The sequence below is a fragment of the Zerene cesonia genome, chromosome 16 (genome assembly GCF_012273895.1).
Source record: "Zerene cesonia ecotype Mississippi chromosome 16, Zerene_cesonia_1.1, whole genome shotgun sequence".
Lineage (NCBI taxonomy): Eukaryota > Metazoa > Arthropoda > Insecta > Lepidoptera > Pieridae > Zerene > Zerene cesonia.
In genome coordinates this window covers 1,760,621-1,771,728 of record NC_052117.1, presented here as the reverse complement: position 1 = coordinate 1,771,728, position 11,108 = coordinate 1,760,621, and the positions used below count along the sequence as shown (strand labels likewise).

The 11,108-nt window shown below is 41.9% G+C and overlaps 1 protein-coding gene across 1 annotated transcript in view; it reads right to left on the bottom strand.

The window, feature by feature from the left end:
• The window catches only part of LOC119833134 (disheveled-associated activator of morphogenesis 1), a 57,918-nt gene that overhangs the window by 2,785 nt on the left and 44,025 nt on the right, over nucleotides 1-11,108 (bottom strand). The window contains exons 5-20 of the mRNA XM_038357041.1: nucleotides 10,382-10,549; nucleotides 9,544-9,762; nucleotides 9,019-9,159; nucleotides 8,133-8,361; nucleotides 7,570-7,797; nucleotides 7,101-7,207; nucleotides 6,567-6,716; nucleotides 5,628-5,783; nucleotides 5,017-5,091; nucleotides 4,188-4,511; nucleotides 3,680-3,819; nucleotides 3,019-3,180; nucleotides 2,556-2,735; nucleotides 1,763-1,886; nucleotides 781-1,023; nucleotides 1-159 (exon numbers count right to left, since the gene is read on the bottom strand). The exon at nucleotides 1-159 is cut by the window's left edge and continues 24 nt beyond it. Coding sequence (XP_038212969.1) covers nucleotides 1-159; nucleotides 781-1,023; nucleotides 1,763-1,886; nucleotides 2,556-2,735; nucleotides 3,019-3,180; nucleotides 3,680-3,819; nucleotides 4,188-4,511; nucleotides 5,017-5,091; nucleotides 5,628-5,783; nucleotides 6,567-6,716; nucleotides 7,101-7,207; nucleotides 7,570-7,797; nucleotides 8,133-8,361; nucleotides 9,019-9,159; nucleotides 9,544-9,762; nucleotides 10,382-10,549 — 2,805 coding nt within the window. The remainder of the gene's footprint in view (nucleotides 160-780; nucleotides 1,024-1,762; nucleotides 1,887-2,555; nucleotides 2,736-3,018; nucleotides 3,181-3,679; nucleotides 3,820-4,187; nucleotides 4,512-5,016; nucleotides 5,092-5,627; nucleotides 5,784-6,566; nucleotides 6,717-7,100; nucleotides 7,208-7,569; nucleotides 7,798-8,132; nucleotides 8,362-9,018; nucleotides 9,160-9,543; nucleotides 9,763-10,381; nucleotides 10,550-11,108) is intronic.

The following is an 11,108-nucleotide window of genomic DNA, read 5'->3' as shown; positions in this document are numbered from 1 at the left end:
CTCCTCCTCGTCGCGGCGGCGGCGGGCGGCGTCGCACTCGGCGCGCGCGTCGGCGAGCTGCGCGAGGAAGGAGTCGAGCGCGCCGAACAGCTGCTCGGGCGACGCCGACGCCTCCTCGCCGAACGCGTGCGCGCACGCCTCCAGCCTGCTCTTCATATCCTGTGCGAGCGTCACTTATGTCAGATCGTCTTTACTTACGAGTCAAATATCATGTGAAACAAATGTTTTTGTACGATAAGCATCATTAGCCCATACATGTTCCCACTGCTGGGGCACAGGCCTTCTATGAGGGTTTAGGGCATAGTCCACCACAATAAACATAATATAATGAAAATAAATAGCAAAAAATTGACATTTATAGTTATCAATTCACGTGCTTATTCCCTGGATGTCACATTTAACTCAAAATGTCGATTGGTTGGGGGTTCAAGATCGGACGCGTTATCTGAGCGTGTGGATAATATTACCACTGCTGGAATCGGTGAAGGACACAAAGAACATCTTGAGAAAACCGGTATGCCCGAGAATTAAAGGTTCAACAATATGTGACATCTGTTAACCCGCATTTGGCCAGCGTGGTGGATTATAACTTGGACCTCTCATAGGAGGCCTGTGTCCCAGCAGTGGCAACATAATATATGATGATGTATGTTGAAATTAATCCCAATTCCCAGTACTCATGAAATTTTAAAGATATTTTTGTCGTTTTCAAGCCACGTCTGTTCGTCAGCTATAGGAGAGCACGGGCAGCGTCGCACGCACGGGCAGCTTCGCACGCACCTGGAACAGGTCCTCGAGCTGCGTGAAGGAGCAGACGGCGTGCGCGTGGAAGTCGCGCATGACGGGCACGAAGGCGTCGGCGGGCGCGCGCGCGGGCAGCGACGCGTGGTAGTCCAGCTCGCGCGCCACCTCGCGCAGCCCGCCGCGCAGCGCGCCCACGTCGCGCTCCAGCTGCTCCACGCACACCTTGCCCGCGCTGCGCACGTGCGGCACGTCCTCCTCCAGCAGCAGCACGTCCTTGAACTGCGCAACTCACAACCTTAGCTCACCTACCTAGTTACACGCACGAGTACTTCGACTGCGCTCGTGTTACGGGCTTGTTAACGTGTTGCCACTCACAGAAAGCGCTCGACGGTTAAGCGACGCTTTCGCTTCAATAACTGATCGAGCACGACTTTATTCCCCCTAAGTCCCCTAAGTCCCCTAGTGGGGTATGGGGGCAGATGATATACATCTGTTTTATTTTATTCATTATCTGTTTTATTTTATTTCTGATTGATTTTGTTTATGGACAAGTAAGTGATCAGCCTTCTATGTTCTGTCAGACCGAGACATCGTTTTTTTTTTTGTGAGTGCCCACCGGGAATCGAACCCAGGACGCCTCGGTTGACGTGTTATCCACTGTATTATGAAGACGGTCAGAAATTATTGAAGATAAAAAAAAATTATTGAAGATACTTATTTATATAGAAAATTTCATATATAAAATCAAAACCATTATAACACAACTACCGTTTATTTTTTTTTTTACTAAATTCGTTACCAAATCACGAAAACAAAACCTGAGAAATTTTGAAAGAATAGAAAAATTTGATCACGAGGCAGAATTCGAACCTGCGTTTCTTGCCTAACCGTAGCAACGTTAGGCAAGAAACCCAGGTTCGAATCCTGCCTCGTGATCAATTTTTTTCTATTCTTTCAAAATTTCTCATTTATAAAGCATTTCAATACTATAAAACTAAAAATTAAATTTAACAAATACCTGTGTCTCCAGCATCTCGACGAGATAGTGCAGCAACGTGGTATTCCTGGACACGCTGGACTTAGTGTCGGCCAGCTTGCTCAGCGACGACAGGCGGAAACCGGACGCGTTACCACGAGCCCCTCTGTAAGTACATAATTTACAATATTATTAAAAGCATAGTTTATAAATCTTTTCTACAAAAAAAGTTAATGGGCGTTCCTGTGCAGGGAGTTGCCACTTCAAGTTATAATACAAAATAAATTTGGTCCCCAAATGTTAAAAATGATCCTACTAATATTATAAATGCGAAACTTCGTAAGGATGTGAGTGCGTTTGTTGCTCTTTCACGCAAAACTACTGAACCAGTTGCAATTAAATTTGATACGTAGACAGTTGGAAAACTGGAATAACATATAGGTAACTTTTTATCCCGATATTCCAAAGTGATACGGAGTTACGCGGGTGACACCGCGGGGCGCAGCTAGTTAAAAATAATTGTGTAAAAATAATTACAAAAAAATGCTACTAATTTATCTTCAATGAATAACGTCATGCCAACCCGCACTTGGCCAGCGTGGTGGATTATGGCCTGAACCCTCATAGGAGGCCTGTGTCCCAGCAGTGGGAACATATATGGGCTGATGATGAATAACGTCATTGAAGATGAATTAGTAGCATTATTGTAATTATTTTAAATATGTAAAATAAGAAAGTTTTTAACGGACTTTCCAATACATTTTTTTTTTTAAATTAGTAGCATACCATGCGAGTAGAATTCGGGCAAATATGTGATGATAATGGATTCCCTCACCTATTCATATAATTCCCTAACGCCAGCACGATCTCCAGCAATGTCTTCAACCTCCTGGAGCGGGTCATGTCCCTCGCGGCTCGAAGGACCACGGAGGCGCGGCTGGTTGCCTCGGCAACGGCGGCCGAGAACTTCTTCTTGAATAGCAGCGTGCGCACGCGCTGGTGGTAGTGGGGGATTCTGCAAGATCATTTCTTAGCTTTTGAGGAATTGCTTTAGTAAACAATTATTCAAAATGAAATTACATTTCCGCTAAAGTAGTTAAGATCGTACATCGTAGATAGAAAAAATGTAAAAATTTATTTTCATGGCGACGGTGATCACTAAAGAAAATAATACATATATGCACACAGTGCAGGGACACTGTTCTCCTATGAGGGTTCAAGCCATAATTTATCACGCTGGCCATCCCGAACTATTATATAACTTAAAAAAAGTCTCCTCCTCTCAAATCAGCACTCACTTCGATATCTCATACAAGAACCGGTCGGCCCTCGCCATGCTGTCCAGCTCGTCTTGATGCTCCTCCAGCAGAGCCGCCTCTTCAGCACTCGGGGTAAATTTGAGCAGCTGTTCCACCATGTCTATCGGCAGCTGTTCTGAACTGTCCATGCGCAGGATTGCTCTGGAAATATGCATTTTATTTTTAGTACAAAATAGTTAAGTTTTCTAGTGCTGCTTTATGAAGTGTCAGTGCAAAATTGCCCGTTTAGAACCAAATGATAATGTTTACTTATACAATTAAAAGGAAAGTTTGTATTTATGTTTGTAAATTTTTTCACACAAAAACTTTTGAACTAATTTAAAAAGATCTTCCACCATTAGAAAATTAGTATCACAAGTGAAACCGGGCCAATAACTAAACAATAAATAACTAGTGCAAGCTAGTTGTATATATGATAAATACAAATACATTAACAACTAATAGAAAATATTCTGCCTTCGCTACTATTTTATGTCTATATTTAACACAAAATTCAGTAATCGAATAAGTTCCAATTGTCTTATAAAAAATGGAAGCTCTACGAAGTTCCAATACTTCCATATCAAAATTCCATATATAATTTACATCTAAAATGCAATAAACTTCCATATACTATTGATACTATCAAATCCTTTCTCACCTGCAGATCTCTTCGTCGCTCATCTTCAGCTTGGACAGCAATATGGTGCAGTTCTGAGCGCGGCGTCCGTCTATCACTGACAAAATCTTGGTACGCGGCTTGGATCCCAATTGTCTTAGATCTTCCACTGATCCTTCGTTCTGAAATTATATTTAAGGAAATAATTAAGAGGTTGATTTTAAGCCTAATGGCGTAATTTCCTTTTTATTTACACTTTTTCTTTTTGTAAGTTTAGGAAAAAAATTTTCTTGTCTTCGAACTAAACAATGGTACATTTAAATATAAAATCAGAATCTATTCATAATCTAACAATATTTTTTTTTCTTATTTTCCCCTTCTATTCCCCTCTAATTACTCTTTTTACAAACAGACAAATAAAATAAAGATTTCCAAGCAATACCTACTCTTTCTGGTGTTAAAACTGGCCAAAACAACGCAAACCTAAATAAATCACCACTTCATTTCCTAATAAAGATTAATGCATATACCCCCAAATAATGCAACCCACCTGCACACCATTCTTCTGATACGCGCAGAACATCTTATCGATCGCGTGCAAATCGATCGCGTCGTACAGCTTGGTGTCGTCCAGCTCTTGCCATATGGTGCCGTGCAGTTTGGTGTCGGGCAGCTTGCTCCAGTTGAAGCTCTTGAGCGGGTTGCCCGGGGTGGGCACGTTCTTCTTGGGGCGCGGGGGTGCGGGGGCGAAGGGCGCGAGGGGCGCGGGCGGGGGCAGCGGCGCGGCGGGCGGGGGCGGCGCGGCGCTCGCGGGCGGCGGCGGCGGGGGCGGCGCGCTGCACGTCTCTATCACTGCGCTCTTCAGGTTGCTCACCTGGGGGGAGGGGGGAGGTGCTATTGGTCCTACGATGCTTTTCCATTTACATAGCGCCAGCATTGGAAGACACAGGTTCTTAAAACGATGATATAGGAGAGCGAGTGTTGGCGTGTTGATTGTTACGCCTTCCTATCGGTCGCTGATGCCGCGTTAAAACGTTAAAAAGTGACCGCCAAGCAATTTGCATAATATAGAGGATTACGGATACACACGCAACTCTATATGTACCTACTGTATTTTAGTGTTAAATATCCTTCCCAAAATACTCGAGACCAACGCAAATTACCCCAACAATTAGTAAAATGTACATAGTCGAAATATTTAAAAAATAATTTTAGTGCATACATAAATAGGACATCTGGTAATTTATATTATTTTAAGGCTTTAACTAACGAGTGAGTCGGGAATTTCATATTGATGAAATTTTTAAAGTAATTCCACAAGAAAAAACTAAAGAAATGAACAATGAACAACATTTACTTAAAATTAATGAAAATGCTACCTTTGCATCATCAGGTATGCTCCCTTCGCTGACTAGTTTTTCGAATCTCGCTCGTTCGGTTCTTTCTTGATTCAACTAAAAACATATAGATTATTCGTTATTATTGCAATTTCAATATATTATTTACTTGATACAAAAATTATAAATTAACTAAACATCAGTTGTATAAAACGTGAACTATAAAATGAACTTGAACATTAGAAAAGTTATGGTCGAAACTTCCAAAGCATTATAAGCTAACAACCACCGTATTAAGGTCCATTAACAATGAATTAAATATATTTTTAGCAAAGCTCACGCTGCTCCAGTTAATGGGCGTGGCATGTGGCGCGCAACAGCATCTATTCAGAACTCATGAGTAAAAAAACGTATCGTTTAACCCGGGATCGGGCAGCTCACCTGCTGCTCCAGCTCCTTCGCGTGGCAGACGGCGTCGCGTAACAGCATCTGTTCAGAACCTATCAATTAGAAAATACCGCATTCCAACCGCCAATCGCTCTTCTCACCAGCTGCTCCAGCTAGTTCGCGTGACAGGCGGCGTCAAACAACAGCACCTGTTCAGAACCTAACAAAAAGAAAACGCCGCGTTCCAACCGCCCGTGGCATCTCACCTGCTGCTCCAGCTGGTGCGCGCGGCAGGCGGCGGCGCGCGCCCGCTCGGCGCACGCCATGTGCGCGGCGGTCTCGCGCTCGAGCCGCTCCTGCAGCCGCCGCAGGTTGCCCTCCAGCTCCTCGCGCTCCTGGCTCTGCTGGTCCACCTGCTTCTCCTGGTTACGCGCGGGGTTAACGGTGGACGTGAGTGAAGAGATCGCACGATTTCCATTATATATCACACAACTAACTATGGAGTGACAATTGAACAGCGAAATCGATTCTCAAAAAATAGGCAAACTAACAAACTTCTAAAAATCTTCCCTGTTTTGCCGATATCCTTTTTATCCGAAAGTTTTTGCCATCGCAATTCTTTTACTGGAACTATGAAACCTATAATTTCAATTCATATTTTTACGAACTTCTAAGGTCAATAATGCTCATCCCAGATGCTGATCACTAATTAACCTCATTTGAACCAAGTTTTAATCAATATTTCCAAGATATAAGATTATATGTATGTTATACATCTGAATTGTAACATTACAAAAAAATATTTTTCTTTTAAAACGGAACATCTCTTCACACACAGATATGAATGGTAAATGAGATATTATTTGATTATACCAACGATTCTGAATGGTTTAATGGTTTTTAATGGTATGTCCAAATTATTATCAATGCATCGTTTAAATTGTTACTAATTAAAATTGATGTAAAAGCATTATTCTATTTTAATTCTTCATAACTTTCATTAAACTGTTACTTTGGAAGGAAACATGCACGATATAAATCTATAACATTTAAAAATAAATTCCCACCCAGACCAAAATTGGCTCTGGAAGCCAGAATTCCTTATAAAACACTTCAAAACATCATATAATGCATGTCCCCACAATACCACCACATCTGCTTAGCTTTCCCAAACCCTAAAGCCTGCCGAAACAAGTTCCCCTCACCTTCTTGGCCAATTCCGTAGCCAGGTCCACGTTTTCCTTCTCCAGACTGTCAGCTTTGTTCCTGGCTGCCACCAGCTCTTCCTCTTTCGCGAGCAGTTGGACTATTTCACCAACGTTTATCTCTAAGGGAGCCACGTCGGGGTCGAAAACCTGTGGGGGCACAAAAGCGAAAATTATTCCTGAACTTATTATTGGACTTGGACACTGTACAGTGCCTGATCTGGTAAAGTTAAATAAGGCATTATGTTATAATATTTCTCGCTAGAAAATACTTTTAAATTGAAATAAACAAATATGACTACTAATTAGAATACAAACTATATTAAAAGAATATGGCCAAATAAAATATAAGTTATAATAAATAGCTGTTTATTGATGAACTGAACACACCAAAGATTCCACATTTTCACAAACTCACTTTTAAGTCATTGTTTTTGTTCTCAGATCTATTGAAACATGATGATACTATTTAATACTTTTTTTCCAATTTAAAGTGTACATATTATTATGGAAAGGTATATATGTGATGTATACCTTAGCAGAATCAGAATCCCGGTCTCCAGGTCTCGGCTGCTGCAACACCACCTGCTGCACCACGCGGTCCAGCAGAAGCCAATGCTGTGCGTGAGGGTTGTACTCCACTGGAAGAAGAATAAGAAAAGAATAAGAAGAGAAAAAATACGATTTATTTGTGTTGTTGTTTACATTCAGACAGATAAATTGTAATGGTAGTCGTTCTGGCGGTTTTGCAAAATACGAGTTTCGTGTGGACGACTATTTAATCTATTTTTCTGGCAAATTGAATCATTGCATTTTTGTGTTTTAAGTAGTCTAAAATTAGAATCCTAAATAGTAAAGTTAATAAGTAAAAAAAAAGTACCAAAAATTTATTTTATTTTTAGGGAAACACTACACGTGATAGTGGAACGTATCTAGATGATTCTCAAAGGGAATTAAAAGATTTATTCGCAAACAAAGTTGGGGGGAGGGGGTGGGCACTGACGCGGCAGCAGCAGCAGGTGGCGCAGCATGGACAGCAGGTGCGGGTAGGCGGCGGTGTGGCTGAGCTTGGCGCGCAGCAGCTCGCACATGTCGGCCGCGCTGCGCGTGTCCACGTGCGCGCGCTCGAAGCGCCGCGCCAGCTCGCGCTCGTCCTCGCTGCGCACCATCTCGAAGAACTCGATGTGACGGTCGAGCGTCTCGTTCTCGTACTTTCGCAGTTTCTCGATCACTGCCAACCAACATACATATCGGTCACTAATCAAATATTATTACCGGAGAACTTTTCAACTTCGAAGTTTCCTTCTTTCCAGTGGTCATTCCCTTATTCTTTACCCCATAGAAGAGGGCAGTGCATTCGCAGAGGCACAACCTTTGCGAATGTTCATGGGTAGTAGTGATCACTTTCAATCAGACGAACCATCAACTCAGTTACTTGCTTATGACATGAAAAAAAAGTTGCTCAATCTTTTAGGAAATATTGTAATCAAAGGATATTGACATTGATATCTAGTCTGATCTATTCGAACTTCCTCCGGAGAGGTCGCCCCCGCGGTCGGCACGCACCTGGCTGGATGCCCAGCATGAGCAGCTCGTAGCGCAGGTGCAGGCGGAACTCGAGGCTGTCCTCGCCGGGCCCGTAGCTGAGCACCGCGTTGACGAAGGACATGAGCGCGGTGTCGAGCGCGAGCTGGTCGCCGCGCCGCGCCGCGCCGCGCCCCAGCGCGCCCACCACGCTCGAGAAGCGCGCGCGCTCGCCCGCGTGCTTCTGGTACTGGCTCATCGCCTCCAGCACCTGCGCTCACACAAATCAGATGTTCGCTACAGTATACACAAAACGCTTTCCCTAAACATCGTCTCCAGCACCGATCCATATGATAAGTAGAGTAGTACACAAAAACTTTTGATATATAAACATGGATCGCTGCTTCCACCACCAAGAGGACGAGATGCTACAACAAAATTGCAAATGATTTCACAGGCAAATCCTTAATTATGCTTAGATTTCATCGCCTCCAGCACCTGCGCCCCACTCAAGCTTATCACATGTACACTCCACACTACAGCATACACAACCACCTGGACAATGACATACTGTATGAGCATGACTATTCCTAAATGCTTCTCAAGAACGTATGGATAACCAGGATGCTGGTTTCCCAAATGTGCTCCAGTATTGCATACAAAACAGTTAAGACTTTTTAAACAAAGATCATCTTCTCCAACAACTAGACTCAATGCACCATATAAAAATTTGTATAACAATCAACTTTTTCCGACAATAGTAGTGTATTCCCGGTTAGGTGGTCACTATTCGTCATTTCAGCCGTAGGACGTCCACTGCTGGACAGAGGCCTTGCTCAAATATTTCCAGCACGACCGGTCACTGCCGTCCTGCATCCAGCCGCTCCCTGTCATTATTAAAAAAAACTTAATAAATCGATTTCCTCACCTTCTTATGTCCCCCAGGCACGAGGCACACGGCTCCCAATATCTCGAGAGCCGCGACTTTCGTCTTGACATTCTCCGTGTCCAGTGACTGCGCTATCAGGTCGATGCTGGTGGGGTGGGCGAGTACGTGTGCTCGTCCGGTCTGGAAAGTAAACACGTGTATTTTAATTCTCTTCTAAGCGATAAGTTTTGTATCGTTAATGCCTATTTTATCTAACAGAGGATTCTTATACCATTTCCTATACCAAAATGCAACACTTATTCTAACGCAGCCGTATCAGGGAATACTTCTACCTAAGGATAATTCAAGGAATATTTAATTAGAATTATAATCCAGATTATCCATTTATATCTGCTTTTATAAAAACTTGAGCCATCTTATCGTTCCTATTTTTACCAAAGAATAAAAGAGAAACTCACTACATCGGTCATAAAACCCTCGTCTCCCCTCCCACTCCAACAAACCCTGCCCTAACCTGAAGACCAAACGCAACCCTCTACCAAAAACGACTTTTAGCAAACTCACGGAATTGTTCATAAGGGCCTTGATGCCAGCTATCAAATTGTGCCTAGTAACAGCATCTTCCCGCGGCGCCCTCTGCAAGGCCTCCAGCAGCGCGGTGAGCCCGCCCTGCTTGATGAAGCGCAACACGAAACTGTGCGCTCGCGTGCGCAGTGCCGTCTTCAAGCCGTCGACCAGCCCGCTCGCTTCGGCCGGTGGAACCCCCTCTGATGATGCGAAAGCCTGGAATTTGGAAGATATGATATGCATAAAAATATACTTTTGATACACGAGATACGATTTTCTATTACGGCCTGATAATAAATTAGATTATTTACGGGAAAAACTATAGTATGGGACAGACATCGGACGCGTTAATAGAATCATGCAAGCAGCAACATAACTGATTTTATTATGTTGTTTAATTTCATACAATAATTTTTTTATTAAAAATATAACATTAATTGAATAGCAAAATGCTTTATAATAAAGAAATTTTGAAAGAATAGAAAAAACATTGATCCCGTCTCGTGATCAAAATTTTTTCTATTCTATCAAAATTTATGAATATAATAACATTAATTAAAAATTCATTTATGGCTCTATGTCATCATTGTGCATTGTACATGCCGAAGGCTAGAATAATCACAAGTTGTAAGGCTTTAAGTGTGTTTAGGTCGTCAAGATACAATTAATAAATTTTAGAACGCTACTTTAATATTAAATATAAGGACGATGCTATTTAATCAAACCCAACACTTTATCCTCTTTAAGCCAAACAACTTCCAAATCAATGACAATACTCCAATACCTTTTGAAGTCAAAGACCACCCTACTATCCCCTACCACAAACATAACTCACATCAGCTATCTCATTAAGGGCCTTGATGTAATCCTCGACTTGCGGCGCATTCGCAAGCGGCAGCGCCTGGCCAGGCGGCGGGCGGCGGCTGCAGTAGATCTGCCACTTCTTAGCCGCCGGTAGTTCCATCATAGCTGCTTTGTTAACCGCTGTTAAGTCCAACTCTTCCTGTAAACGGAGTATGTGATTTAGAATTGATTTTGAAAATACATAGTACATATGTGTTGGAACATGTTTATCGTTAAGATTAAAAATGGTTTGTAAAGAAATAGACGTTATTAGATATATTTTGAATATAACTTATTACATAAAAGAGTTACTTTATAAACTCCAAAGATATTCTATCCCATTGGATTAGAATACTGGAAATTTAATCAGTACAAATAGCAATGTTAAATTAATTATATAACATACGTTATTGTGTGATAATTAAACTTTGCACTGTATAAAACCTATTGATGCTAAAATTCCACAAGAAAGTCACCTTAAAAAACCGATAAATGAAAGCGAAATTTCAAAAGAAAATTGTTACAGATGGACATAACCCTAACATGATTTCTAAAAGCCAGATGAATAAGTTATAATTCAATAATAATTTAAATTACACTTATAAAGTTATAGTAGTCCCAGCATCACTCTCGTGCGTAATTAATCAAACGCGAAGAGTATATGGAAAAGAACTTGTAACGTAATTTAAATATCTAATCACCCAAGCAATTTCCCAAAC